The 27,157-nt window shown below is 49.7% G+C and overlaps 1 protein-coding gene across 2 annotated transcripts in view; it reads right to left on the reverse strand.

The window, feature by feature from the left end:
- CPT1A (carnitine palmitoyltransferase 1A) overlaps positions 1-27,157 on the reverse strand; it is a 63,826-nt gene that overhangs the window by 19,665 nt on the left and 17,004 nt on the right. For both annotated transcript variants that reach the window (XM_084750781.1, XM_084750782.1), the window contains exons 2-10: positions 21,250-21,403; positions 17,562-17,701; positions 13,302-13,473; positions 11,454-11,555; positions 7,915-8,052; positions 5,960-6,037; positions 4,476-4,583; positions 3,809-3,896; positions 1,101-1,296 (exon numbers count right to left, since the gene is read on the reverse strand). In XM_084750781.1, the coding sequence (XP_084606907.1) occupies positions 1,101-1,296; positions 3,809-3,896; positions 4,476-4,583; positions 5,960-6,037; positions 7,915-8,052; positions 11,454-11,555; positions 13,302-13,473; positions 17,562-17,701; positions 21,250-21,390 (1,163 nt within the window). In that variant the 5' untranslated portion in view covers positions 21,391-21,403. The remainder of the gene's footprint in view (positions 1-1,100; positions 1,297-3,808; positions 3,897-4,475; positions 4,584-5,959; positions 6,038-7,914; positions 8,053-11,453; positions 11,556-13,301; positions 13,474-17,561; positions 17,702-21,249; positions 21,404-27,157) is intronic.

A 27,157-nucleotide genomic window follows, 5' to 3' on the forward strand; every position in this document is an offset into this window, starting at 1 on the left:
CAACCTTTGATGTCAACACCCACAGACGCCCCGGGTCCCCAGTACACCCTCGAGGCAGGAGATGAGCCATGGATCATGGCCTTTTACATTTCCTGGTTTTCCTCGTCAGTCCTGGGCTCCAAACAACACACCGCCTGCTATCTATCTCCTGAGTGCCTGGAGCAACTCTTTTATCAGAGCATTTGCCCCTTGGCCTTGGCTCCTGCAGCAGCTTCAGAGCAGCTCAGGGCGCAGTGACAGAGGGCCACTTGTGAAATGCTGGCCTACTTCTGGCCTCGGAGCGCAAAAGCCCCTCCCCACCTTCCAGTCCCACCTGCCGCTTATTCTGCTCAAAGCAGGGCACAGGGCAGTTCCTCTTTCCCACAGAGGAACTGTTAATCAGAGACTAACTCTACCCCTCTGCTCTTGCCCCCAGCCCCTAGCTGGCCTTAAAGATATGCTCACTTGGGGGAGGGAGGGGGAGCCGGCTCAGTGAGATGAGGCTCTGTGCCCATTCCTCCTATCACCCGAGAACTGAGGAGGTGGACATAAGCAGATCCCAGACAGGGAGCTCCACGCTATGGGGGTGACCTTGTCCTCAAAATATAAGATGCAGAGCAACAGGTGAAGACACCCAGCGTTGACATGCATGCATGTACACTACGCAGACACATACAAAGCGAGGGTCCCTGGGTGGGGGTTAGCTGGAGGAGTTAGCTGGATACGGTGGTACAGGACTCCAATCCAAGCACGTAGGAAGCGAAGGCAGGAGCAGCCTCAACCACGTAGCAAGGCTGAGCCATTAACAAATACGTCCATAGCTTGATGAAAAGGGCTACACCTTCAATTCTGTGTGCCCTCATGTGTCGTCGTCCCCAACACACACACACACACACACACACACACACACACACACACACACACACACACCTGCTTGTCCTGTGCTGAATTCAGCTGCCCCTGTGACCTACCATCCAGGAGCCAGACTTGATACCATGAAGCAACACTGAACAACGGTGCTCTGGCTGTTTTGGTGCTACTGCCAGTGCCAGCGGAGACATGCCCCGTGAGGAAGGCCTCCTCAGAGTACTCTGAAGCCCAGACCCAGGAAGGGTGCGTACCTGTCTGCGGCCGTGAGGGCAGCCAACTTGGCCTCCCCAGGCTGCGGCTCTGAGGGGTCGTCCAGGATCTGCTGCATCTGCTGCTCCAGCTCTCGGGGCCTCAGCAGCCTCCCGTCATGGTAGAGCCAGACCTTGAAGTATCGCCCTCTGTGATACACGACAATGTGCCGGCTGTCCTTGATGTGCTGGATGGTGTCTGAGGTGGTGAGGGCCCAAAGGGAGAGACAGGAAGTCAGAAGGCCTTGGTGGGAGCATCAGATCTGACTGGTTTGGCTCTTTGAGGATCAGGGATCTCATCCCTATATAATCAAGGATGACCTTGGACTCCTGACCCTCCTGCTTCCACTTCCTGGGTGCTGGGATTAAAAGTATATGGTCCTTGACTCTGGACTGAGTCATTCCCTTTGGCTTAACCCTTCCTTTTTTTTTTTTTTTTCCTCCTTGTTTGTTTGGTTTTGGTTTGTCGAGACAGGGTTTCCTCTGTGTAGCCTTGTCTTTCCTGGTCTCACTTTGTAGACCAGGCTGGCCTTGAGCTCACAGTGATCCGCCTGCCTCTGTCTCAGTTTTCTCGTCTATGAGACATGGTTGCCACATGTGGTAGTTTGAATGAGCTCTCTCCCATAAGACACAGGGAGAGTTCAGTTCCTATACCCACAGCAGGTGGTTCACACCCTCCTGTAACTCCAGCTCTGAGGAATCTGATGCCCTCTTCCAGCCTCCACGGGCACCTCATGTGCTCATGTGCACATACACAGAAAGAGGCACAGACACACAGATGAAAAGAAACAGCAAAAATACATTTTAGGGTCTGGAGAGATGGCTCAGAGGTTAAGAGGACTGTCTGCTCTTCCAGAGGTCCTGAGTTCAATCCCCAGCAACCACATGGTGGCTCACAACCATCTATAATGAGATCTGGTGCCCTCTTTTGGCCTGCAGAGACACATGCGGGCAGAATACTGTATAAATAAATAATGTATAGATAAATAATAAGAGAATAAAAATTTTAAAATGAAATGTTTCAGCCAGGCATGATGGTTTGCCACCTGTGAGGATCAGGAGTTCAAGGCCACCCTCCACATATTAACTTAGAGGCTAGCCTGAGCTACATGACTTGCAGGTAAAATCCTTTGCTGTACAGACCTGGTGACCAGCCCCACGGCACTGTCATCTGACCTGCACACAAGCACTGTAGTGTGGCTGTACCCCTTTTACAACCAGTCACACGAGAGCAGTGAAAACTCTTAAAATGAATTAACAGCAAAAGGCTAAAACAGCCAGCCAAGGCTATACAGAGAAACCCTGTCTCGACACTGCACCCCTCCCTGAAAAAAAAAAGGGGCTAAACAGAAATGGCTCCAGTGTAGAGAGATGGCATGGTGACGCACACCTTTAACCCAGCACTGAGGAGGCAGAGGCAGGTGGATGTCTGTGAGTCCAAGGCCAGGTTGGTTGATCTAGCAATTTCCATAATATCAGGGCTACATGAGACCCTGTCTCAACCAAGATGTCCTCCGTGGCATGCATCTTTGAAGGGTCTCTTTCAAAGTTTAAAAAAATTACATTTATTTATTTATCTTGGGTGGCTGTTCAAACACGTGTGCGGACAGGCATGCCCTGGTACACGTGTAGAGGGCAGAGGACAACTTGTGGGAGCCCGTTCTCTCCTCCTAGCACAGGGGCCCCTGGGATCAAACACAAGTGCCAGACTTGGAGACAGACACATTTACATGCTGAGCCATTTTGCTAGCCCTGAAGGGTACCCTTGACTCTAGCCCCTTCCCTCGAGCTCTGTGTCCTGCCTGATGGAGCTACGCATTCTGCTCCCTCACATGCCCCTGCACCCCATGATGCTTTGCTGTCCCAGATACAATGGAATGCAACGTCTGGAGCCATGGGGTGGAATAAATTGTCCCTCCCCAAATGTTTTGCTCAGGTATTCTGTCACAGTGTTAAAAAGTGACCAATACTGCACACTTGAGCCTAGCAGGCCTGTGTGGTGCCAGCTAGTATCCAGTCCCCCTCCCTGTCTTGACCTAGGTTAGAAGCAGATTAGATGACCGCCAGCCCAGGCCGGGCAGCCGACAGCAAGCAGCTGGGCCAGGATCCAGCTCCTCAGGCGTGTTTGTTCTCACGGGTATTTTACAGCAAACCCTGCACACAGGCCAGAGCAAGATGCCCAAGCAATCTTGTGGGATTATTCCAGCAGGTCTGGGGAAAATGCCCAATGAAAGAAACTCTCAGCTGAAGGAACAGTAAAAAAAAAAAAAAAATCTGGAAACCGGCCCATTGTCCAAGCTAAGACAAAGGAAATTCAGGCTGGCACTGGGGTTCAGGCTGGCACTGGGGTTCAGTTAGCAGTGCCCTTGTCTAGTATGGGTGAAGCCGGGGGTTCCAGTCACAGCAACAGATTCTCCAGGCACAATGACTCATGCCTATTACCCCAGTGGGAGGCAAGAGGGTCAGAAACCCAAGGCCATCCTCAGCTGTATACTGTTTTAGGCCAATCCTAGAACGCATGAGATCCTGTTCCCAAACCTCTACCAGTGACAAAAGACAAAGCGATTCCAAGAGGAGGCACATTCACAAAGGGAAGCTCTCAGATCAGGACAGACCCTGAGGTCATCCTGCCCACAACGCTCCCCGGTGGTTCCGAACACCAGGATGGCAAATGCTGGGTCTCAGGGGAGCCCCTGGTGAGCACCACCTACCTGTCTCCTCCCCAGGGATGCGGGAAGTATTGAAAAGTCGCTCCCACTGGGCCGAGCAGAGCGGAATTGTGGATCCCAGAAGACGAATCTGTAATAAAAAGGTGTTTTAAACCAACAGGCCAAAAAGAAAAAAAAAAGGGAAATCCCACAGGGAAACTTTAAAAGGAGCTGATTAAAATGCTGCCTGTTTCTTGTGCACGCTGCCCACATCACTCAGCTGTCCTCTGGGGTAGTACACCTGGGTGACTTGTTGAGCCGTGCCAGGGTACTGAAGTTCTTTCCAAATAAATACGTAAGCCACTCAGGGTTATGAAGAAACAGTTTTCTTGCGCAGTTCACTGGCATACCACAGTCATGTGGCAGTCAGAGGACAGCTTACAGGAGCTGGCTCTCTTTTCCCGCCACATGGGTCCCCAGAATTGAAAATCGAACACGTGTGCTCAGGCCTCACCAAGTCCCTCACTGAACCTGGACCTTGCACGTTAGGCCTATTAGCAAGCCGCAGGGGTTTGCCAATCTCTGGGTCTCCAGTGCTAGGATGCGCAGCAGTGCGTCCGGTTGGGTATCATGGTGTCAGGGCCTCACTTTTTTCTCAAAGCAAGCACTTTGTCAACTGAGCCGTCTCTGAAGCTTCCCGAAAGAGCTTTTGAAAGGAAAGTTTACGTACGGGTTTGAGTTCTTCACGGTCCACCTTCCGACGATACAGCAGTATGGCATGGATGGTGTTGCCAGCTCTTGCAGCCTGAATGTGGGTTGGGGTGACGTACAGCATCTCCTGTGAGGGGCGACAGCAGAGAGCGCTCATGGGGATGGCATGGTGGTTTGTACACGTGGTAGAGGGCCTCCCTGACACCAACATGTTTCTACAGCTATGCTCAGGGATAACCGCTTTTTGTATTTGCTTTAGGTAGGGTTTTTTGTTTGTTTTTGTTTTTTTTTTAAAGGCCAAGTTACGTTATGTAGCTTTGGCTGCCCTTGAACTCTGGGCAATCCCCCTGCTTCAGGTTCCTGAGTGTTAGGATTAAGGCATGTGCCACTATGGCTGACTTTAACTTAACATATACCATTTCCCCATATACAGACAATTTTATTACTGCTTTGAATCCTTTTGGTTTTTGACATATTTGATTTGATTTTCTTTGTGTGTCTGCATGGGGTTGAGCGTACACCTGTGTGCAGGTGCCCAGAGAGGCCAAAAGAGGACATGAAATACCCTGCAAATGGAGTTAGAGAAGGTTCCGGACCACCTGGCATACATGTTGGGAACCAAACTTGGGCCCTCTGGAGAAGCAGCAAGTGTTTCTTTTTTTAAAGATATATTTATTTATTACGTATACAGTGTTCTGCCGTATATACACCTGCAAGCCAGAAGATCTTGTTATAGGTGGTTGTGAGCCACCATGTGGTTGCTGGGAATTGAACTCAGGACCTTTGGAAGAGCAGCCAGTGCTCTTAACCTCTGAGCCATCTTTCCAGCCTGCAGCAAGTGCTCTTAAACTGCTAAACCATCTCTTTAGCCCCAAATTTATTTTTTTAAATTTATTTTTGGTTTTTCGAGACAGGGTCTCTCTGTGTTAGCCTTGGCTATCCTGGACTCGCTTTGTAGACCAGGCTGGTCTCGAACTTACAGAGATCCACCTCCCTCTGCTTCCTGAGTGCTGGGATTAAAGGACTGCACCACCACCACCACCCAGCTATTTATTTATTTTGAGAGAGTATCTCACTCACTTCGAACTGCATAGGTAGCCAAGGATTGTCCTGAACTCCTGATCCCCCTGTCTCTACCTCCCCAGTGCTGGCCTGACAGGCATAAGCCACCACAAGTTCTAATTTGGTTATTGCTATTAGAGCCCCAGGCTCCATCTGTTCCACCACAGGTTCAAGGCCAGCAAGTACTGTTTGCCATGAATGTGCTTTGCAATGCACAGGTGCTTGCTCTGTTGGGTGGAGGGCAAGGGGCCCTCTCAGGCCCAGGAGAATCTAACATACAGGCCCCAGGTGGGCTCTTCACAGCAACATGAAGACTTGGGCAACAGAAGCAGAAGCAAGAGGAGAGGAATCCACCTTGAGCTTTCCCAGGGAGCCAGCAGAGCCGACCACAAGGATAAGCAAACGAGCCTTGGCTATCGTGGGGACGGAAGACCAACTCACCATGGCGTAGTAGTTGCTGTTGACCATGAGTGGCCCTCGGCCCCGCAGGTAGATGTACTCCTCCCACCAGTCACTCACCTACGGTGCAAACACAAGTCAGAGTGCTGAGCAGGAGCCACACAGCTGCCTGCCCAGGCCCAGCCTCTTCACAGGTGCATACAACTTTCTGGAAGGTTCCAGCATGACAGGCTCCAAAACAAAGCTGTCTTAAGCAGACAGGCCACAGGAGCTGAGAAACACACTGGGCTTAAGGGGAGACCCGGATGGACGCTAGACCAACATTTCACACAAGGCTTTTAAAAAACAACAACAACAGAACTCAGGGCGGGGGATGTACCCCAACTGTTAGGATGGCTAATCCCTAGCACTGCATAAAACTGGCACACACTGTACAGCGGTGCACACACAGGCAGGGGTAGCAGGAGTTCAGGATTACAGCAGGTTCAAGACTGCTACATCGCAAGTCTGAGGCTAGCCTGGGGCCACATGAGACTGTCTCCAAAAAAAGAGGGTAACTGCTGAAGTTTCCAGGCTGAAAGTGGGGTGCAGTGCTGCATGTTTGCCTGATACTCACCCGGTCGTGGGTCCCATGCCCAACACTATGGAAAAAAATAACACAGACGATCCCAAATCTCCCCAAAGATCTATCTTCCTCTTCCTGATGCCTGGGTATGCCTCATCCACAGCACTAAGCCAGAGGCCAGAATGTGCTGCCTCTACTATCCAGAGTGACCGCTGCAGTGTCACCCAGCAAGCGGCCCGAGCCACCCGGAGGCTGCCCATTTCACACACCACGATGATTTGCGCATCCTGCTGAGGTGCACACCTGGGAGTTTAAACGCACACCAGGCAGCTGCCTACAATTAAAGCCAGAACACCACGGCTGAGAGTCTGTGGCCTCTTGTCCTCCCAAGCACAGTGCCCGTGTCTGCTTCCACCTGCTGGTTCTGCTGGAGGCTTTTCTGTTTCATTTTGTCTATTTTCTCTGTTTATTTTTGTCTACTTAGTATATATGTTTCTTTAAGATTTTTTTTTTCTTTTTTGGAGAGATGGGTGAGGAAGGGATAAGGTTTCTCTGTGTAGCCCTGTCTGCCCTGGAATTTGTACTTAGATCACAGTAGCCTTGAAGCAGAGATCCACCTGCCCCTGCCTTCCTGAGTGCTGGGACTAAAGCCTTGCGCTAAGATTTTTTTTTTTCATGTGTGTGGTTTGCCTTTATATATATGTCTGTGCACCACGTGTGTGCCTGGTACCTATGGAGGTCAGAAGAGGGCATTGCATCCCCTGGCACTGGAGCTATAGATGGTTGTGAGCCAACTTGTGGGTGTTGGGAATCAAACTCAGGTCTTCTGGGTTTGCAACAATGGCAACTGCCCTTAGCTGAACTTTCTCTGCAGCCCCTTACTTTGTTCTTAAAGCAGGGTTTCATGCAATCCCATGCAATCACCTTGAACTCTACATAAGCACGAACTTTGATCTTCCTGCCTCTATCTCCCAAGCCCCGGGAATAAACGTGTGCACCACAAAACAGGCATGGGGTTGGAGACTGAACCCAGGGCACTGTGCATGCCAGGCAAGGGCTCTACCACCTGAGCTCCCTTCTCCGCCCTTGTGATTTTTTTTTTTGAGGGCCTAGAGAGTTCACTGGGTAGTTAAGAGTGGGTGCTGTGCTTGCAGAGGACCCACGTTTGGCTCCCAGCACCCAGGTTGGGCAGTTCACAACCACCTGTAACTCCATCCTACAGGATAACTAGGGGGTATAGTACCGTCTAGTTTCCATGGGCACCACACGCATGTATAGCAGCTCCCTGGCTGCTAGCAGCTCTGTGCACAGTTCGCAGGGCAGAGATGGCTGCCTCGGCCACAGTCAGAACTCCCTGAGCCCTGGGACCCAAATGGGAACTCTCGCACCAAACCACCTCCCTGAGAAAGGAGCTACCTGCAGGAATACTTACGTAATTTGTGGCCCACCAGGACTTTAGCTTCAAATACCACTGCAATTTGGGTCCGAGGTTGACAGCAAAGTCCTGGGCGAGCGTTGTCATGCGCTGGAAGTCTTCTTCCTTCATCAGTGGCCTCACAGATTCCAGATACTGGCGCAAGAAAACATGGGCTGAGTTAAACGCCCACCTCCCAGCCAAGGACCACTTCACACACCTCAGGAAAGTCAGACCACGTAGAAAAGGTTGGAAACTCTTCCCGAAGCTGGCCTGCCCTGTCTGGGGACCAGACACCCCCCTGCAGGGCTGAGCAGGGCTGCAGGAGAATGATAATCAAGGCCACCTTGTGGTGGAGGCACCAGGACATCTGGCCATTACTTCAGTGATGACCTGGGATGGTGTCTTGAGATGAATCGGACAGTCTTGAGCACCCAGCTTTTCTTCCTTCTTTCTTGAGACAGAGTCTCATGTAGTCTAATTTGCACCCAACGTCACCATGTGGCTGAGTCTGATCTTGAACTCCTGATCCTCTTCCTATCCCCCAACTGCTAGGATATGTCACACCATGCCTGGCTGAACATGACTTTTTCTAAGGACCCTGAAGACTCCCACCTGTACCTCAGTGAGTTCCAGGAAGCAGAATTGCCGACGAGTCTGATTTGTCAGGAAACAAATCAGGTTTGGAGCTGGGGTGATGTAGGATGCCTAAGTCCCAGCACTTAGGAGGTGAGGTAGGTGGGTCTCTGAGAGAATGCTGGCCTATACACAAAAGTCCAGGCCAAACAAGGCTTTACGCCATGAAGGGCGGGGCCGTTCTGCAGCAGAGCCAGCTGCTACTATCTGGCTTACACCAAGTGTACCGTGTATACTGGTGAGACAGAAAGGTTGCACCTCCAGGGGCGAAGCTGGCAGAGCACTTGTCCAGCGCACACAAAGCCCTGGATTCTGCCCCCAGCACTGCATTAAAAGCGAGTGTAGTAGGGCTGGCCTACAACCCCAGCACTCAAGCTGGTGAAGGCAGAAGAATCAGAGGTTCAAAGTCATCCTCAGCTACATAGCAAAGTCTAGGGAGTCCATAACCACTCTGGGAATGTGAGATCCGGTCTCAAAAGGGGAAAGGGGGGCTCTGCACAGTTGGGGGTGAACACTGCACCACAGCAGGCAGGTGGCTGCCCAGCCTTGCTGGGACTGGCAGTCTCCTCTCGCCCTCTCCCCATTCTGGTAGATGGAAAGGGACCCACCAAGGGCAACAGGGGCTAAATCACTAAGCCAGGACCCAAGCCCTGAAGCCAAGGGATTTTTGATTTACAGTTCTGAGGAGGGCAGAAGGCCCAAAACTATGGGTGCCCTCCAGTATTGCAGCCTGGAACACACCAAGGTGCAGCCATTTTACAGTAGATCAGGCTCAATACAGAGCCACTCCCTGCTATTCTGTGACACGAAATCCACCCTGTGGACACTGCCATCGACAAGTGGCAGCAAGCACCCAGATTAAAACAAAACCATGCATGGACGTTCCCAACTTCCCTGCCTACAACACAGCCTGCAGTTGCCCTGTCAGATGGACAGACAACTGGTCTACCCCACAACGAGTGTTATCAGCCACAAAAAAGGAAGAAGCATAGCCATCCTAGGACAGGGATGAACCTTAAAATCATCCTACTTTGGGAAGCTGAGACAGGAGGATTACAAGTCTGAGGCAAGGTGGGCTACACAGTAAAATCCTGCCTCAAAAAAAAAATGCTAGTAGTGTGTGTGTGTGTGTGTGTATGTGTATGGGGAAATCCCACAAAAGTCATGCATTACATAATCCCACTCATGTCAAATTCCTGGACTAGGCAAAAGCAGAAACAGAAAGTGGAACAGAAGTTAGCAGACTGGGGCAGGAAGTGTGGGAGTTATTGCCTAATGGCTATGGTTTTGGCTTGAGGCAAAAAAAAAAAAAAAAAAAAAAAAAGCCTGACAATCCTTAGTGATCACAATTGCACAATGCCCTAGATATAACAAACACTGCTGGACTTACACTTGAAAAGAATTAAAATGTGTGTGTGTGTGTGTGTGTGTGTGTGTGTGTGTGTGTGTGTGTGTGTGTGTGTCTGTGTGTGATTACAAGTGTGTACCACAAACGTGGCATTTTTATATTGGCTCTAATCAATCAAATTCAGGATCTAATGCTTGCAAGGCAAGCATTTTACTGAGCCATCTCCTTAACTCATTTTCTTCCTTCCCTCTTTTTTGGGGGGGAGGGTGTTTGAGACAGGGTTTCTCTGTGTAGCCTTAACTGTCCTGGACTCACTTTGTAGATCAGGCTGGCTTCAAACTCACAGCGATCCACCTGCCTCTGCCTCCTGAGTGCCTGGGATTAAAGGCATGTACCATCACTGCCTGGTTGTTTTGTTTTGTTTTGTTTTTTAAATACAGGGTTTCACTGTGTAGCCCTGGCTGGCCTAGAACAAGCTATGCAGACCAGGCTGGCTTTGAGCTCACAAAGATCTGCCTACCTCTACCTTTTGAGTTCTGTGATTAAAGGCATGTGCCACTATGCCCAGCCTTTTAAAAAACTAATAAATGTAGACTATATATGTATTTGCCACAGCTTAAAATAATGGATGCGCTCAAATTCCTGAACTTTGCACATTAAAATGAGGAAATTATACAATTCTAAAGTGCTTCTCAATAAAGCCATTAAAAAGTAAACACTCCCCAATAGGTGGGACATGGCACCTTTAAACACTGAAGAGGCAATAATGTACTAGGGAAAAACAATATCGAGTATGTATAGTAAGACTTGTCTATCATCAGGAGGGGAAGGCAAGAGGATCAAGACTTCAAGGCCATTGCAGCTGCAGGGACGGCCCAGCAGTTAAGAGCACTGGCCACTCTTGCGACGACCCCGGTTCTAATGACAGTGCCCACTTGGTGGCCCACAATTCTCTGTTAACTCCAGTTCCAGGGGATCCAACGCCCTCTTCTAGCCTTCTACGGCACCAAATGCATACAGTGTACAGTACATACCTACACAAAGTCAAACACGCAGACACGCAAATAAAATAAAATAAAATAAAATAAAATAAAATAAACCCTAAAAGAAAATGTTCAGGCTGGGTGGTGGTGGCGCACACCTTTAATCCCAGCACTCGGGAGGCAGAGGCAGATGGATCTCTGTGAGTCTGAGGCCAGCCTGGTCTGCAAAGCATTGTCCAGGATAGCCAGGGCTACACAGAGAAATCTTGTCTTGAAAAACAAAACAAAATAGAAAGAAAAAAGAAAGAAGGAAAAAAGAAAATGTTCAGGGCCAGTGTGGGCTACCTAGCAAGACCCTCTATTCAAAAGATATATGTATCAAAGGGCTGTGAATGTAGCTCAATGGTAGGACACTTGTCCAGCCAATGTGAGGACTCTGGGGTGGGGTGACATCACCATAGCAACCCTTCAGGGGACGCTGCTGAGCATTAACAAAGAGTAAAGACTGTGATTTACATCCACAATTAGAAAGAAATGTTGTTCCCAAGGACGGAAGCTGGCACCTCAGCATGAGGGTGAATGGCACCTACCCTGCTCACGGTGTCTTTGACGGCTGGGACAGGCAGGCGTGGCAGGGACGTCTGGAAGCTGTACAGCATGGGCTTTCGGCCCGAGAAGACCTTGACCATAGCCTGAAGATACAAATTACATTTTCAAAGATGAGGCTGTGTTGAAGAGCCAAAGTCGGGGTTCACCTGCATGTGACCTGTTGAGTGTTTGTGGTGGGGTCATTCCCTGCCTTACATCACCAGGCCTTGGCAAAACAATAGAGGTCCCAGTAAAAACTGGGCTGAACAAAAAACCAAGGCTTCCGAGTGTGACTGCTTACTGTCTTCCCTGGCCAGGAACCCTGCATCTGACACGATTCTGCAGGGGGGCTGTCTGCCTTCTTCTGGAAGGTCTTTGGTTTGAGGCTGGTGCGGGCTCTGGATATAGGGAATGAAGTCATCTGAGGTACGTGACCCTCAAACCACCCCACGAGACAGACCTGCCCATTAGGTCAAGCAACATGGACAATGAGCCATCCCAGAGCCAGGCCAGGTCTAGGAGGCAGCTGTCTCCTGCTGGCAGAAACTAGGGCATCTCTAAGGGTTCCAGGTGTAGACAGTGATGAGTCTCGGTGCTCAGGAGTGCTGGGACTCGGCTCAACATCAGCCACAAGGGCCATCCCAGGTGCTGCTGTTTTAGCCTGAGGAGTTCCGTTTTACTACTCTAGACCTTAGAAAACTCACAGACAAGGTAGAAGCCGGTTTGACAAAGTGTGGAGGCCAGACATGTGTGATGGGTAGGTACCAAGGGGACCCTGCAGGAAAAGTTCTCAAGGGCCGGTGATGGGGCCAGCAAGCACACTGGCCCGCAGGCAAACCCACTCCTCCCATGCACCAAGAAGGAGCCCGAGAGAAAAGCAACCTGAAAGGCAATTTCACTAAAGACCAGATTCATTAAAATTCTTTACAAACCTTGGGTGCAGAAAACTACTGTTTCTTTATAAAACATTGAACTTGAGACCAGAAGCCAAGAGCAGTGATATAGTATGTGGTTGGGAGCACGTGTGACAGCCACACAGCTGATGGAGGGGTTGGGGTCTGGGTGCCAAAGAGGGAAGTGCCAGGAGTGATCATCTCTATCTTGGATAGCATCCCTACCCCTAACCCCCCCCCCAAACAAAGCTCATCAGAAAACTAGCTGGGGCTTCCGCTGTTGTTCAGTGGGTAGACAGCTCACGTGGGTAAGCTATGCATGAAGCTCTGGGTTTGACCACTGGCTCTCATTCAAACCAGGCATGGTGGTGCGTGCCTGAGCTGGAGCCAGGAGAACCAGGAACTCAAGGGCATCCTTGGCTATATAGTGAATTCAAGGTCAGCCAGGGTGACATGTGACCTGGTCTCAAAAGCCAAAAACAAAACAAAAAAATCTGCAGCACTAGTTATAACTCGACAAATGCCCGTGCGTACGGCACAGCCCTTTTCCTTAAGTGGGGTGCCTTGGCCTTAGGATCATGGCGAAAAGGAGAAGACTGAAGAGTTAGAGTAAGTCATGTGATCAGGCCAGCTGAGGAAACCATCCAGTGTCTGACTGCAAAGCGGCCCCAAGGCTACCAAAGGACCTCGTGGGTGGCACTTGTACTCAGTATCCAGCCTGAACTACAGGCTGAACAGAAGTGAAGAGAGAGATGGCAGGACTCCCAGAAACCATTAGCAAAGGCAGCCTTTGGCTTCACGCAAGAGTCAAGGTGAGCCATAGCTTCCCACAGACAGAGGCTGGGGACAGGTCACACACCAAGGAACAAAGGAGGGAAGGTGTGACATGGCAAGGGTCCTCCTCTGACTCGTGACATCAGCTAATGATGGGTCCTCTAGCTAGTGACGGGCGGTTACCATCCAGATCTTGGTGCTGCGGCTCATTTTGCCATGCTCTGCAAACATCCAGCCGTGGTAGCTGAGCAGCACCTTCAGGGAGTAACGCATCGTCATGATGACCGCCAGCCAGAGCCCCGTGCCGAAGAGGATGCCGCTCATGACGTTCTTTGTCTGGCTCGACATGTGGACACTGTGGGGATGGACCACACAAGGAACATGGATGTCAGCATAGATGGGGGAGGGGACGATGGCAACCACCAGAAAGCAGCTAGACCAAGCACCTTCCGGGGGACGGGAGAGAGTAGACTGCAGAGCCCCAAAGCAGAGCTCGGTTCATTAGAGAAGGAAGCTTGGGGGGCCCCACCAACTCTCCTAGTACCCTGGGGTTCTCTATCCCTCTCAAAATGGGTCAGCCTTGACTGGGTGCAGGAGAGTGGCCTGTCACCCTGGCACTCTGGAGGTCGAGGCCACAGACAAGCCTGGGCAACAGAGTGAACCTTCCATCCCCAGGAAGAGGCAAGAGGCCAGCCAGTGACCTGAGCAATCCTGAACAACACACAATGTCTCCGGTCTCTGGAGAAACGGTGGTGAGGCTCCTGTGGGGTGGAGAGCTGCTCATAATGGCAGCTGCTCCAAGGGGGTGGGGATTGCCAACTGCTGCCCACACGGATCCTGGCCTATTCTCTTCAGATTATAATGCTTTCCCCCCCCACTTTCTCAAGTGTACCTGGCTTGTACTGTCTGGTTTTTGCTGTCCCCATGACTAAACTCAGGGCTTTCGTGCATGCTACACAGGGGCTCAACCCTTGAGGTATATCCTCAGCCCTCAAATATAACCTTAGATGCTGCTTTTATTTATAAGAAACTCAAATGTCCTGGCATGCTGGAGGCGGAGGCAGGTGGATCGCTGTGAGTTTGAGGCCAGCCTGGTCTACAAACCTAACCCAGGATGGCCAAGATAACATATAGAAACCCTGCCTTGAAAAACAAAGCAAAAATACACATAAATAAATAAACAAAAATAAATCTGAAAAAAATGTAAAGGTTTTTAAGTATTTAAAAACCAAACTCATCGACTATGAAAGAAAAACTGAGACACAATGCAGCTATCTTGTAGGGTTGTTTTGCTTGTTTTGGAAATGGAAAAGTAGTGGCAAAAATAAAAACCAGCCACTACTTCTTCAAGGTTCAGGGGACATCAAAGAAGAAGGGGCGGGAAGAACACAAGTGCAGCAGAATGCGGAGGACAGCGATAAAGCGATAACCGCTGTGACATGGCTGCTGGATACAAGAACTCACTGAGGACCTGCACCAGCAGGGCCACATCAGTCTCCAGCAGGGGGACTAAGCTCACTCAGTGGGCTAAAAAAAGAAAAACAGTAGGAGTAAAGAGTTGGGCTGGATATGATTGAGATACACTGGTGACATGTACAGGACTGTCAAGGAATAAACAAAGGCTATTCTTTTAAAAACCAAGAGTCCCCAAGTGATCAAAGCAATAGCACATATAATCTTCAATGACATGATATTGAAAAACATTAACATATGTAAGTGACAGATGAGTTTTTTCTGAGCTGAAAAGCTTACACTCTGGAAGCCCCACCTCCCAGAAAAACGGAGCTGGTGGGGGGGGGTGGCTAGTACATTGTCATCAGAGGTGCTTCCCCCAGCAGCTGATGGGAGCACACATGTTAGTGGCTCACAACCATTCAAAACTCTAGTCCCAGGGGGTCTGATGCTCTTTTGCCCTCTGAAGGCTCCAGGTACACAAATGGTACACAGACATACATGTAGGGCACTCATATACATAGAATAGAATTTCAGAAATAATCCAAGCTGGGTGTGGTGTCACATGCAGAGGCAGGCAGATCTCTATAAGCACATGAGACAAGACTGCTCTCTACACAGGGAGTTCCAGGACAGCCAAGGCTACATAGAGACGCCTGTCTCAAAAAACAAAACAAAAACAACAACAGCAAAAAGGTATCCCAACATTCAGCTGTGTCTAGAACCTCTATGATCTCTCTTCAGATCTAATCAAACAAAACCACAGCTGCCTAGGGATATAAGAGCTCGATTCTCATTGGGAAGATGGTTCCAGAACGGCTCTCCAGACTGCAAGACTCTGTCTGACCCTTCACCTGGCCTTTCTAAATTTGGGCCAGAGATGACCCAGTTTACAAAAATAGAGTCCAAGGGACAAAGGAACAAATCTTATAAAGACTGAGATTAAACAAGGTTTTAGTAGCTGGCATGGCTGTGAGCAATCCGGCTTTGAGACACTGCCCAGGTTAAAAGCAAAGCCCAACTATTGGTGCCTCAGCTACCTTGGGCCAGGCAGCCAACTCAACACATGGGGCAGCAAGGTGAGCTTTCGCAGAACTTCCCTAGCCCCTCAGGACCTGAAGGAGGGCAGCACAGGTCCAGTCTTGGGTGATCAGATCTGCCAACTGCTTCTGACAACACAGCCCTGCTGGGCACTTCAGGCCCCAGGCAGGCAAGGCCCTTGGCAGGATGCCTGGACAGGCATTTTTATTTCATCTCCTGGAGTTGCTTACAAAGGCATGACTAACGCTGCCTGGAGGGCTGGAGGCTGAGGAGCTGGCTGACTTCTCTGTCACTGCTGTGGGTCTCAGTCAGAGGGCAGGGTGTAGAGGCCCACTAAAGACTGACCTCCAGGATTCTGGGGCACCTAATCAAGCTGTCTTAAGCACGCCCACACTGCTGGATTAAATCGGAGCTGCGCACTGAGTAAGCAGAAACCAACTCCTCCAGCTCCGAGAGTCCCCTTGGGACACTCTTTTATCAGTTTGCTTTTGCAATCCTTTCTAGTGTACAGTATCTGCATCTGCACAACCAAGAAGGCAAGATTGGGAAGGCGCAGAGCTGAGCCGGAGAGATGCCTCAGCGGTTAAGAGGGCTTGCTGCCCTTCCAGAGGTCCTGAGTTCAAGGTCTCTTCCCAGCTTGTGCACGGTCAGGTGGCTCATAACAGCCTGTAAGTCCAGCTCCAGGGCCCAGCTCCCCCAAACTGGCCTCCAATGGCACCGAACTCAGGCCCCCAGCTGAGCTTAGCGCTGGTGCTCAACACAGACTGACTAACCCTCCACAAGGGTCAGAAAACAATGCTGAGGGCACAGCAAGGGCCTTTTAGAATTGTTCCTCAGTCATAAACCCAGTGTCTTGTCTTGAAGGATTCATGTGACACAGGACAGCTAGGGACAATTCTGAGACAACATGTTTGAGCCCAGTGTGGTGGTATGTGCCTACAGTCCCATGAAAGGCAAAATGGTTAAGATTATCAAGAGTTCAAGGTCACCCTATGTCACTCAGCAGCCTGAGGACCAGCCTGGGCTACTTGGTTCTCAGCACTCATAACTGTTCCCAGCTTACAGCTGTTCATAAATCCAGCTTTAGGAGCTCCAAAAGCCTCCTCTGGCCCATGAAGGCACCATGCACACATGTGATATAGGCAAAACAGTCGTATACAATAAAATGAATAAATAAATCTTAAAATTAAAAAAAAACAAACCAGGTATGGTGGGACACATACCTGGGTTAGGGTTAGGGTTAGTGTTAGGAGGTAAAGGCAGGTAGATCTCTGAGTATTCCAGGCCAGCCTGGTAAACATAGCCAGGCCTATACAGTGAGACCTTGTCTCAAAATAAATAAATACATAAAAGAAAGAAAGAAAAACCAGAAGCTGGCCAGGCCTTGTCTGCAAATAGGATGACAACTAATTTTAAGTTTCCAGAATAAACTAAAACTCAAAACAAAGGGGTAATGGACCTCCCTGGGATGAATCTAAGTCACTCTTTAGGGGCCAAGGGCTGAACTGTCTGTCCCTAAGTAACCAATGACAGTAAGTTCAGAGGACCAGATCACCGGATGGACATTAACTCCAGCACCACAGCCACACACCATCTTCTGGAGTCACTATTGGCTCCAGCTTGACACCTTCTGGAAGGCAGGTACCCCAGACCTCTGCCATCCTTAGCCTAATCTCCAGAGGAAGGTAGCAGTGTCTATAGACTTCCAAAGAATGCCACTAGCAGGGCAGGAAAAGAAGAAGAAGGAGGAGGAGAAGGAGGAGGAGGAAGAGGAGGAGGAGGAGGAGGAGGAGGAGGAGAAGAAGAAGAAGAAGAAGAAGAAGAAGAAGAAGAAGAAGAAGGCGGCTCATGTGCAAGGACAGCAAGAGCTTCATAGAGGGTCCAGAGCGAGGACAGTCAACAGGGGAGCTGTCATCTTCCTACCAAGATGGGGGAGGGCGTGTCACTCACGTGGTGTCTAAGGTCCGGTTGATCTTTGCGATCATGCCCAGGGAGGGGTCCACTTTGGTATGCATGGATGACATCACACCCACCACCACGATGAGCCAGCTGGAGGGACTGCCAGGGAACACACCAGTGATAATGCCATTCTGAAAAGACACGCAGGCTATAAGTAGCATCCTCCTGAGGCCACCATCATGGTCCTGCAGCAGCCCTGTGGCAACAGGCAGCTGGGACACCAGGCAGCAGGGAGCAGGTGTGGTGTGCAGGCTGTCAAGGGCCAAGTACCCAGTAGTTGAGACTCCTCCTGGAGCCAGGGCTGCCTCACCTTCTTCGTGCTGTCTATTCTCTCCCCTGACTTCTGAGCCCAGATGTACACTGGGAGATTCCCCAAGAGGGTCTCTGGGTCAGGAGGAACATCCCGGCCTGCCTTACCGTACAGGTCTCCATGTGGTGACAGCCAGCCTGGCCCGTGAGGTCCCATTTCGCAGTCTGCCACTATCTGGCAGTCAGGGACCCCAGTGCCCAAACTCCTACTGCTCTGTCCCTGAGTCAAGATGTGTTTAGAGGAGCCCTCACACCACGGATGCAAACAAAATAACCCAGCAAAATAAAGTTTGCGTTTAAATTTTTTGTTACATTTATTTATCATAAGTAGGCAGGTGCAAGGACGCTGGGGCACAAAGGTGGGGTTAGAGGACAACTTGTGGCAGCCAGTGCTCTCTCCTGCTATCACGTGGGATTTTGGGCCAACAGGTCATCATGCTGGGCTGCAAGCTTGCACACCAAATTAAAAATAAAAACTGGTCTAAAGAAGTATGGTTAGGGGGCTGGAGAGATGGCTCAGTGGTTAAGAGCACTGCCTGCTCTTCCAAAGGACCTGGGTTCAATTCCCAGCACCCACATAGCAGCTCACAACTGTCAGTAACTCCAAGATCTGACACCCTCATACCAATGCACATAAATTAAAATTAAATAATTTAAAAAAAAAAAAAAAGAAGTATGGTTAGGGGAGAGAAGGCTTGCATGAATCAGAGCTGTTTGGACCTCAGAACCAGGAGGGGAGAGGGAGGGAGTGCGTTCTTCTCTCTGCTTTGTTGGCTGTTTGAGGTTTACAGTACATTAATTCTATTTTGTTGGTTTTTGTTTTTTGAAACGGTGTCTCTACATAGCCATGGCTGTCCTGGAACTCACTATGTAGACTAGGCTGGCCTCAAACTCAGAAACCTCCCTGCCTCTGCCTCCTCCTGAGTGCTGGATTAAAGGGGTGTACCAGGACACCCTGCATAATAAATTAATTCTTCATGGATATACACATTTCATCCCAGCACTTGGAAAGCAGAGGTGGAAAGAGCTCTGTGAGTATATAATAATAATAATAAGAACATAACAGTAACAATAATAATATCATAATAGCAATAATCCTCTGAGCACGGTGTGGGGCTCACACATCTTCCCAGCCCTTGAAAGGCTAAGACGGGAGAACTGCCTTAAGTTACAGACCAGTCTGGCCTGGGTCAGACTCTATCTCAAAAGAGCAAAACAAGGCTGGCGTGGATACAGCACTTGCCACACAAGCTGGAGGGAGGGCCGGCACTTGGCTCTCTAGAGTCAATGTAAAAGCTGGGCAGGAAGGGCACTCACCTGTAACCTTAGTGCTCCAGAGGCAACCTAGCTAGACTAACTAGACTATTAGAGTTAGTGAGCTCAGATTCAGTGAGACTATCTCAGCAAATGAAGTGGAGAGATAGAGGAAGACACTCAGTATAAAGGTACAGCCTCCATGCGTGTGATGCGCTCACGCTCACACACACGCACGCACGCACGCACACGCACACACACACATGCACACGCACACAGAGAGACAAAACTAAGATTAAAACTTTCCAATTAAAAACACCTTCTTTAGGGCTGGAGAGATGGCTCAGAGGTTAAGAGGACTTTCTGCTCTTCTGTATGACCTGGGTTCAATTCCCAGCACCCACATGGCAGCTCACAACCGTCTGTTAACTCCAATTCCAGGAGATCCATCACACGAGGCACGCGTGTGGTGCACACATCTGGTAACCACCTGCAGCTCCAGCTCCAGGGGATCCAGCGCTCTCTTCTGGCCTCTGCAGGAACCTACACTCACATGCACCTACTCCTACAGACACATAGGGAGGGATACGCATAATTTAAAATAAAACATTTTTTTAACTTAAAAAAAAAAACCCTTGGAGGCAAGTGTGGTGGCACATGCCTTTAATCCCTGCACTCGGGAGGCTGAGGCAGGTAGATCTCTGTGAGTTCGAGGCCAGCCTGGTCTACATATTGAGTTCCAGGACAGCCAGGACTATGTAGAGAAACCCTGTCTCAAAAAACCAACAAAGAACAAAAGAGTAGTAAAAGTGAGAGTGGGCTCCAGCTGGTTCTGAATCCACGTGGAGACCAGGGCCGCTGGAGCAGTGGTGGCCCTGCCGGCCTCTTCCTCAGAGCGAAGCCCCAGAAGCTTCTGCGCTGTGGAGCAGGCTCCTGAAGGCTCGTCTGCCACAGCCCCAGATCCTGCAGACACATCTCTTCCCTGCGCAGCAGGCTGGAGGAACGGGCCCTGAGGACGCTGGAGGAACAGGCCCTGGGGACGGGGACTACTTTGAATTGCTCCAAACCTGCATTAACTCTTTCTGGGAATTAAAATAAATAAAGTCGGGTTGGGGGTACAACTCAACAACTGACCCATCACTTGCCCATCATGGGCAAGGCTCTGGATCCCAGCCCCAGGCCACACAAACTGAGGACCCAAGTTCATTTCCAGCGCCCTCTTGGAGGCTCGAAGCCATCTGTAACTCCAGTTCCAGGAGACCCAACACGCTCTTCTGATCTCCTTGGACACCAGACACACATGTGCCGCACATGCCCACACACAGGGCACTTCATGTGGGCCAGTCAACCACCCTGTCTTTCTTCAAACTCATCAACCCTAAATTACCAGAGGAAAACTCTTCAGAGACCTTAAAAAACACCATCCTCAAGAAAAGACCCCTTTGCCAGCTTCCTGAGTCCCTCTCTGCCATGCAGAGTCTTTTTTTTTTCCCTCTGTGTGCCTGCGTCATGCATATGTCTCCTCACCCCCCCCCAAAAAAAGCCTTTTCGCAACTGCTGCTTCCAAAAACATAAAAATAAAAATAAGTAAATCTTAAAAACACAACCCTCTCTCTCCCAGTAAAAAAAGAGGCCACTTCTTCAGGTAGCCATGGCTGAGAACTGTGGCTTGGGCTGTACTGGAGTGTGTGGAAATAGTTTTTAGTGTCTCAGCATTTTATCAGCAAAGCAGTGATTAAATAAAGTTGCTGACCTGGATAAGTGACTCATGCCCACAACCCCAGTACTTGGGAGGCTGAGGATTCCAAGCTAACCTGAGCTACATGAGGCGCTTTCTTCAAAACAAAACAAAAACATAAAAACCCAAAGAACAAAACACGCACATGCACACACACACGCGCACACACACTCTCTCTGCCCCCCTCTCTCACACACACACATACACACACATACAACACACACACACACACACACACACACACGTGTCCCCCTTAATCAGCATGGAGGTCACTGTTCTCTCAGAGGTCCACCTAAGATACAAGTCCTTCCTCAGTGGGACCCAAGAAGGTGCACAAGACACCACCGAAAGAGCTGCAGAGAAAACCAACCAACCAACCTTGAATCGGATGAACTTCTTCTTCCAGGAGTGCAGTCCTGACAAACAGATCTGTTTGAGGGCTTCATGGCTTAGGCGGAGGTCGATGCCATCAGGGGTGACAGTGAACTGGAAGGCCACAGCTTGATGAGCTTCTGCCATGTTGAATAGGGACCTAGAGCAGGGGTAAAGATGGCTTGGATAAGCTGGCACCAGCACCAAGGGCACCGCCAGTAGGAGCAGGCCCTGTCAACGTTAACCCTGTGACTTAACTGGCTCACAGTTGTTTTCAATAGAATGCACACACACACACACACACACACACACACACACACACACACACAATCTTAAAGATAAGTAAAAAAAAAAAAAAACTATGCAGAACCATAATAAAATCTAAGATATGAGGGGCTGGAGAGATAGCTCAGAGGTTAAGAGCACTGATTGCTCTCCCTGAGGTCCTGAGTTCGATTCCCAGCAACCACAAGGTGGCTCACAACCATCTACAATGTGATCTGATGCCCTCTTCTGGCCTGCAGATGAACACACAAGCAGAGCACTGTAAAATAATAATAATAATAAATAAATAAATCTTTTTTAAAAATCTAACTTATGAGTACGTTCTCATTAGATGGTAACTTTCCTACTGAGGTCCACAAGGCTCTGATAAACCTGTCAAAAACCAACAGGCATCAGGTCTAGAGGAATGGTTCAGCGGCTAGAGCCTAACTGAAGCCCCAGTGTATTTACATCCTGTGGCAGGCAGGAAGACAGCAACAGGGTCTGGCCGTGGCGAATGCACGGACTCCGCTTGAGAAAGCAGCAAGGCACACTCACAGCTTGTGTGAGGCACAGACCACGACACTGGGCGGGGTGAGGAGGCTCACATCTGCAATCCTCCTCCACCTGCTTCCCAAACGCTGGACTACAGAGCGGAGCCACTGTTCCTGGTTTGCGCACTGCCAGGGATGCATAGCAGGGGATGCGAGGCAGGCACTACTGACGACAGAGCCGGGCCCAGCGCAAGCCTCCCATATCTGCAGCGATTGTGAGGCAGGTAGTACAGACAAGAACCCTGCACATGGGCATCAATCTTGGCAGACAGGACCTGGCCAATCATTTATAGGTCCTCAGAGGTGAGGCAGGCACAGTGGCCCTGAACCTGGAGCATGCTAGGCTGAGTGACCGAGTGACCAGTGAGTCCTTTTATCCTCCCATCCCACCGCCAACCCTAGCGCTGGAATTACCGGCCCGCGCTGCTCTACTCCGCATTTACATGGATACTGGGGCTCAACTTAGGTCCTCAAGCTTGCTCAGCAAGTTCTTCACCCCCTGAGTCATCTCCCCAGCCCAGGAAGGGGCTGTAAACAGCAGCAGATTAAATGCAGTATTGCAGTCAATTCAGTCCAAAGTCACGAACCCCATGGTTGCCCAGAAAGCAAACCTGATCTCAGGACAATCACGGGGCCTGAGAATATTTATGGTGTCTTTTCCAGGGTGAACTATCCCGGCCACATGGCCTGAGTTTAATGTTCAGAACCACCCGAACCTACCGGGTGTGGCGGCACAAGCCTGTAAGTCCAGCCCTGGTGAGGCAGAGGTGAGAGAGGGTCGCAAGTTCAAGATTACCCTTGGCTACACAGTGAAGTCAAGACAAGCTTGGTCTGCACGAAACCCTGTCACACACAGACAAGGCCTTGTTTATTCTCACAGCAGGCAGTCCTACTGCTCCACGCATGAGCAATGCACACTGCCCTCACGCAGCCTCTCGGGTTCAACCACTAAGCAGGTACTCGTGGCAGAAAACATCAGCCTGAGAAACTCAGGCCTGCAGAGATAACGAGGCAGTCATAGTCTCCATGTTGGCTTCATAGACTACTTCAAATTCTCTGACTGCCTCCGGAGGCCACCAGGAAGTACACATCGAACCACGGTACATGGCACCCACAGGAGCGGCGAGAGTGCAAACTGTGAGTTACAGGTGTTGGCAAGGACACTGAGGAATCAGGAGCTTCACCCACCACCATCGCAGAAATAGGATGAGGTCCGGCCACTCTCGAAGAGAGCCTGTCCTTTCCGCAGAGGCTAAGCATAAAGCTACTTTGAGGCAGTGAGTTTCTAGGCTAGCCTGGGCTACGCTACACAACAGACCGTATCTCAACAAAATCAAACAAAACTGAAAAAAAAAAAAAAACACCATGGAAGCCAGCAACTCCTCTCCTTAGCAAAGATAACCCAAGGAAGTGCACACAAAAACCTATACATGCGTGTTCACCGCAGCCATGTTTGTGACAGACAAAAACACCGAAACAGCCACGTGTCCTTCCACAGCAGGAGAGGAGACTACAGCCAGGTCCCTCCACAAGAGGAGGCGTGCAGGTAAACTAACATGCTAGCACACTTGAACATGACTCGGTCTGAGAAGGAAAGTGGCAGCAACACACTCAGCAACAAGGATGAAGCCGTGGCAGTGAGGTCTGGGGACGTGGCTCAGTGGGCAGAGGGCTCACCTTGCCTACACAAGGCCCAGGGTTCCATTCTCCGTACCATGTAAGCCAGGCATGGTGGCATGCACCTGCCACCCCAGCACTTGAGACGTGAGGCAGGAGGATGAGATGTTGAAGTTATCCTAAGCTGGAGGCCAGTCTGAGCTACATGAGTCCCTGTCTCAGAAAACCAAACCAGACCAAACAAACATGACATGAAGCCGAAGACGACAAATGCCATCTCACTCCATTTACGCGAAATGTCCAGAACACAAAGATCTGCAGAAATAGAAAGATCCGAGCTGCCAGGGCTCGGGGGAGCTTGGAGAGAGGATGAAGGCTAAAGAAAGTGCTTTTGGGGGGATTGATAAACCAAACTGATTAGAAGGACAGATAGGGCTGGAGAGATGGCTCAGAGGTTAGGAGTGCCGCCTGCTCTTCCTAAAGGTCCTGAGTTCAATTCCCAGCAACCACATGGTGGCTCACCACCATCTACAACGTGATCTGATGTCCTCTTCTGGTGTGCAGGTGTACATGGAGGCAGAGCACTGTATAATAATAATAAATAAATAAATCTTTAGAAGGACAGATAGTGGCAAATTGATGTGAATAAATTTATAATCACCAAAACTCAGACTTTTGATGGGTGAGTTGCTTATGTGAATATACACTGTCTTAGTCAGGGTTTCTGTTGCTGCAATGAAACACCATGACCAAAAAGTAGGCGATGAAAAGGTTTATTTGGCTTATACATTACTCACTCTTCATCATCAAAGGAACTCCAGACAGGAACTCAGGTAAGGCAGGAACCTGAAGGCTGGAGCTGATGCAGAGGCCATGGAGGGGTGCTGCTTACTGGTTTGCTCAGCTTGCTTTCTTACAGAACCCAGGACCACCAGCCCAGGAATGGCCCCACTCACAATGGGCTGGGCCCTCTCCCATCGATCATTAACTTAAAAAACAGCATTTCATAGCTGGATCTTATGGAGGCATTTTCTCAATTGAGGTTCCCTTCTTCCAGATGACTCCACCTTGTGTCAAGTTAGGATAAAACCTGCTATGCCGCATACCTCAGTGAGGCTGGGATTTAAAAACACTGTCTCAGAGGTTGGAGAGATGGCTTAGTGGTCAAAGATGCTTGCTGCTCTTCCAGAAGATGGAGGTTTAGTTCCCCAAGCCCACCTTAAACAGCTCGTAAACACCTTTACCTCTGGTTCCAGGAGATCTGATGCCCTCTTCTGGCTTCCATGGGCAATGCACTCATGTGGTGTACTACAACCCCCCCCACACACACACACACAACATCCGCACATGCATAAATAGGTGGCTCAGCAGTTACCAGCTGCTGCTCTACAGGAGCCAGGCCAGGTTCCCAGCACCTTACATGGCGGGTCACAACCACCTGCAACCCCAGGTCTAGGGGATGGGATGCCCTCTTCTGGCTTTCCTGGACATGCATATAGACAAAATACCCAAACACATAACAATAAATAAAACATAAAGATCGATGCATGAATGTAAACCAGGATAGCTCTGAACTCCCAGAAATTCACCTGCTTCTGTCTCCTCAGTGATAGAATTAAAGGTGTGGGCACCTCCATGCCTTGCTAGAGTGTATCACTTTAAAAAATATACTGTCCCAGCTGGGCATGGTAGTTCACATCTGTAAACGCAGCAGCACTCTGAGTGGTTGAGGCAGGAGGTTTACTGTGAGTTAGAGGCCAGCCAGGCCTAGAAAGTGGGGCAGTCTAAAAATGGAAGAACAAAAACAAAACAAAACCCAAACCAAACAAACAAAAAACCCAAACCACTGGGGAAAAGGAGCTAGGAGATGGCTTGGTGGGTAAGGTGCTTGCTTGTGCATGAGATCTTGAGCTGAGTCCCAAACACTATAGGAAAGCTGGCTGTGGTGGAGCACACTTGTAATCTTGGTGCTGGGAGGCAGAGATAGGTGGATCGCTGGGGTCAGTGACAGAACCCTATCTCAAAAGACAAGGCGAGGGCCGAGGAGAGGACTCGGTGGATAAAGGTACCTCCCTTGCAAACCTAATGACCTCAGCACAACTCCCAGAATTCGGTAAAAATCAAGATATGGCAGTGCACATCCGGACTCCAGCTGGCTTTGCACATCTGGACTCCAGCTGGCAGTGCACATCTGGAATCTAACATTCCTTCAGCAAGATAAGAGGCAGAAACAGGGGAATGGGCCTTAAGCCCCCAGGGACAGCCAGCCTGGAATACATGGTGCAGTAGCAGAGAGAGAGAGACCCTGCCTCAAAAACATGGGGTGGGGCTGGAGAGAGGGCTCCCTGATTAAGAGTGCAGTCTGCTCTTGCAGAGAACCAGAGTTCCGCTTTCAGGGCCCACATCGCTGGCTCACCTTGGTCAAAATTCCAGCTACAGGTGGATCCAATGCCTCTGGTCTCTGCAGATACTTGCACTCATGTACATTACACACACACACACACACACACACACACACACACACCTAAATGTTTTTTTAATTAAAGAAAAAAAGGTGAAAACAAAGACCTGACTTCCGAAAGCTCCCCTCTGCCCTCCACACACTCACCACGGTGCGCACGCATCTCCTCTCACACACACATCCTACACATATAGTAATAAACTAAAAATTTTTAAGTGAAAGACGTGGTCAGGTTCGAGGCCAGCCTGGTCTACAAAAGCAAGTCCAGGATGGTCAAGACTACACAAAGAAACCCTGTCTCGAAAAGCCAAAAGAAGAAGAAGAAGAAGAAGAAGAAGAAGAAGAAGAAGAAGAAGAAGAAGAAGAAGAAGAAGAAGAAGAAGAAGAAGAAGAAGAAGAAGTAGTGATCAGTTGATAAGAAATAATACTTGCAGTTGACCTCATACCTCCATATGCACACACACATGCACACACATATGCATACATATGAACACACACATTCACAAAGAAAAAACAAAGTGAAGAAAGAAAAGAAAATGTCCTCTCACAAAACAGAAATGTCTATTTAACACCTAAGCATCTAACCCTTCTCTGGCCAGACACAGAACTAGGGGCATCCTTATGGAATGTGATGACTCTTGTAGCCTACCCCATCACTGTTCCCACCAAGGTTCCATTCAGAACAAATGTCACCTTCCAACACTAAGGAAGGAATTTGGGGGGGGGGATCCTCTACCACAATAGCTCAGACAGCTCAGTCAGTAAGGTGCTTCCTGCACCGGATGAAAACCTGAGCTTAAACTACATTAAAAAGCCAGGCATGGTGGCGCACATGTCTAATCTCAGCACCAGGAAGGCAAAGAGAGGATCCCTTGGGCTTCCTGGCCAGCCTGCCTCGCCAAGGGATCTTCCCAGGCCAAAGAGAGACCCTGCCTCAAAAAAAATATGGTGGGTGGTAGGATGACAGCCAAGGTTGACCTCTGGCCTACATGTACACACACACACACACACACACACA

The sequence above is a fragment of the Acomys minous genome, assembly GCF_964271855.1.
Source record: "Acomys minous genome assembly, chromosome: 2".
Taxonomy (NCBI): domain Eukaryota; kingdom Metazoa; phylum Chordata; class Mammalia; order Rodentia; family Muridae; genus Acomys; species Acomys minous.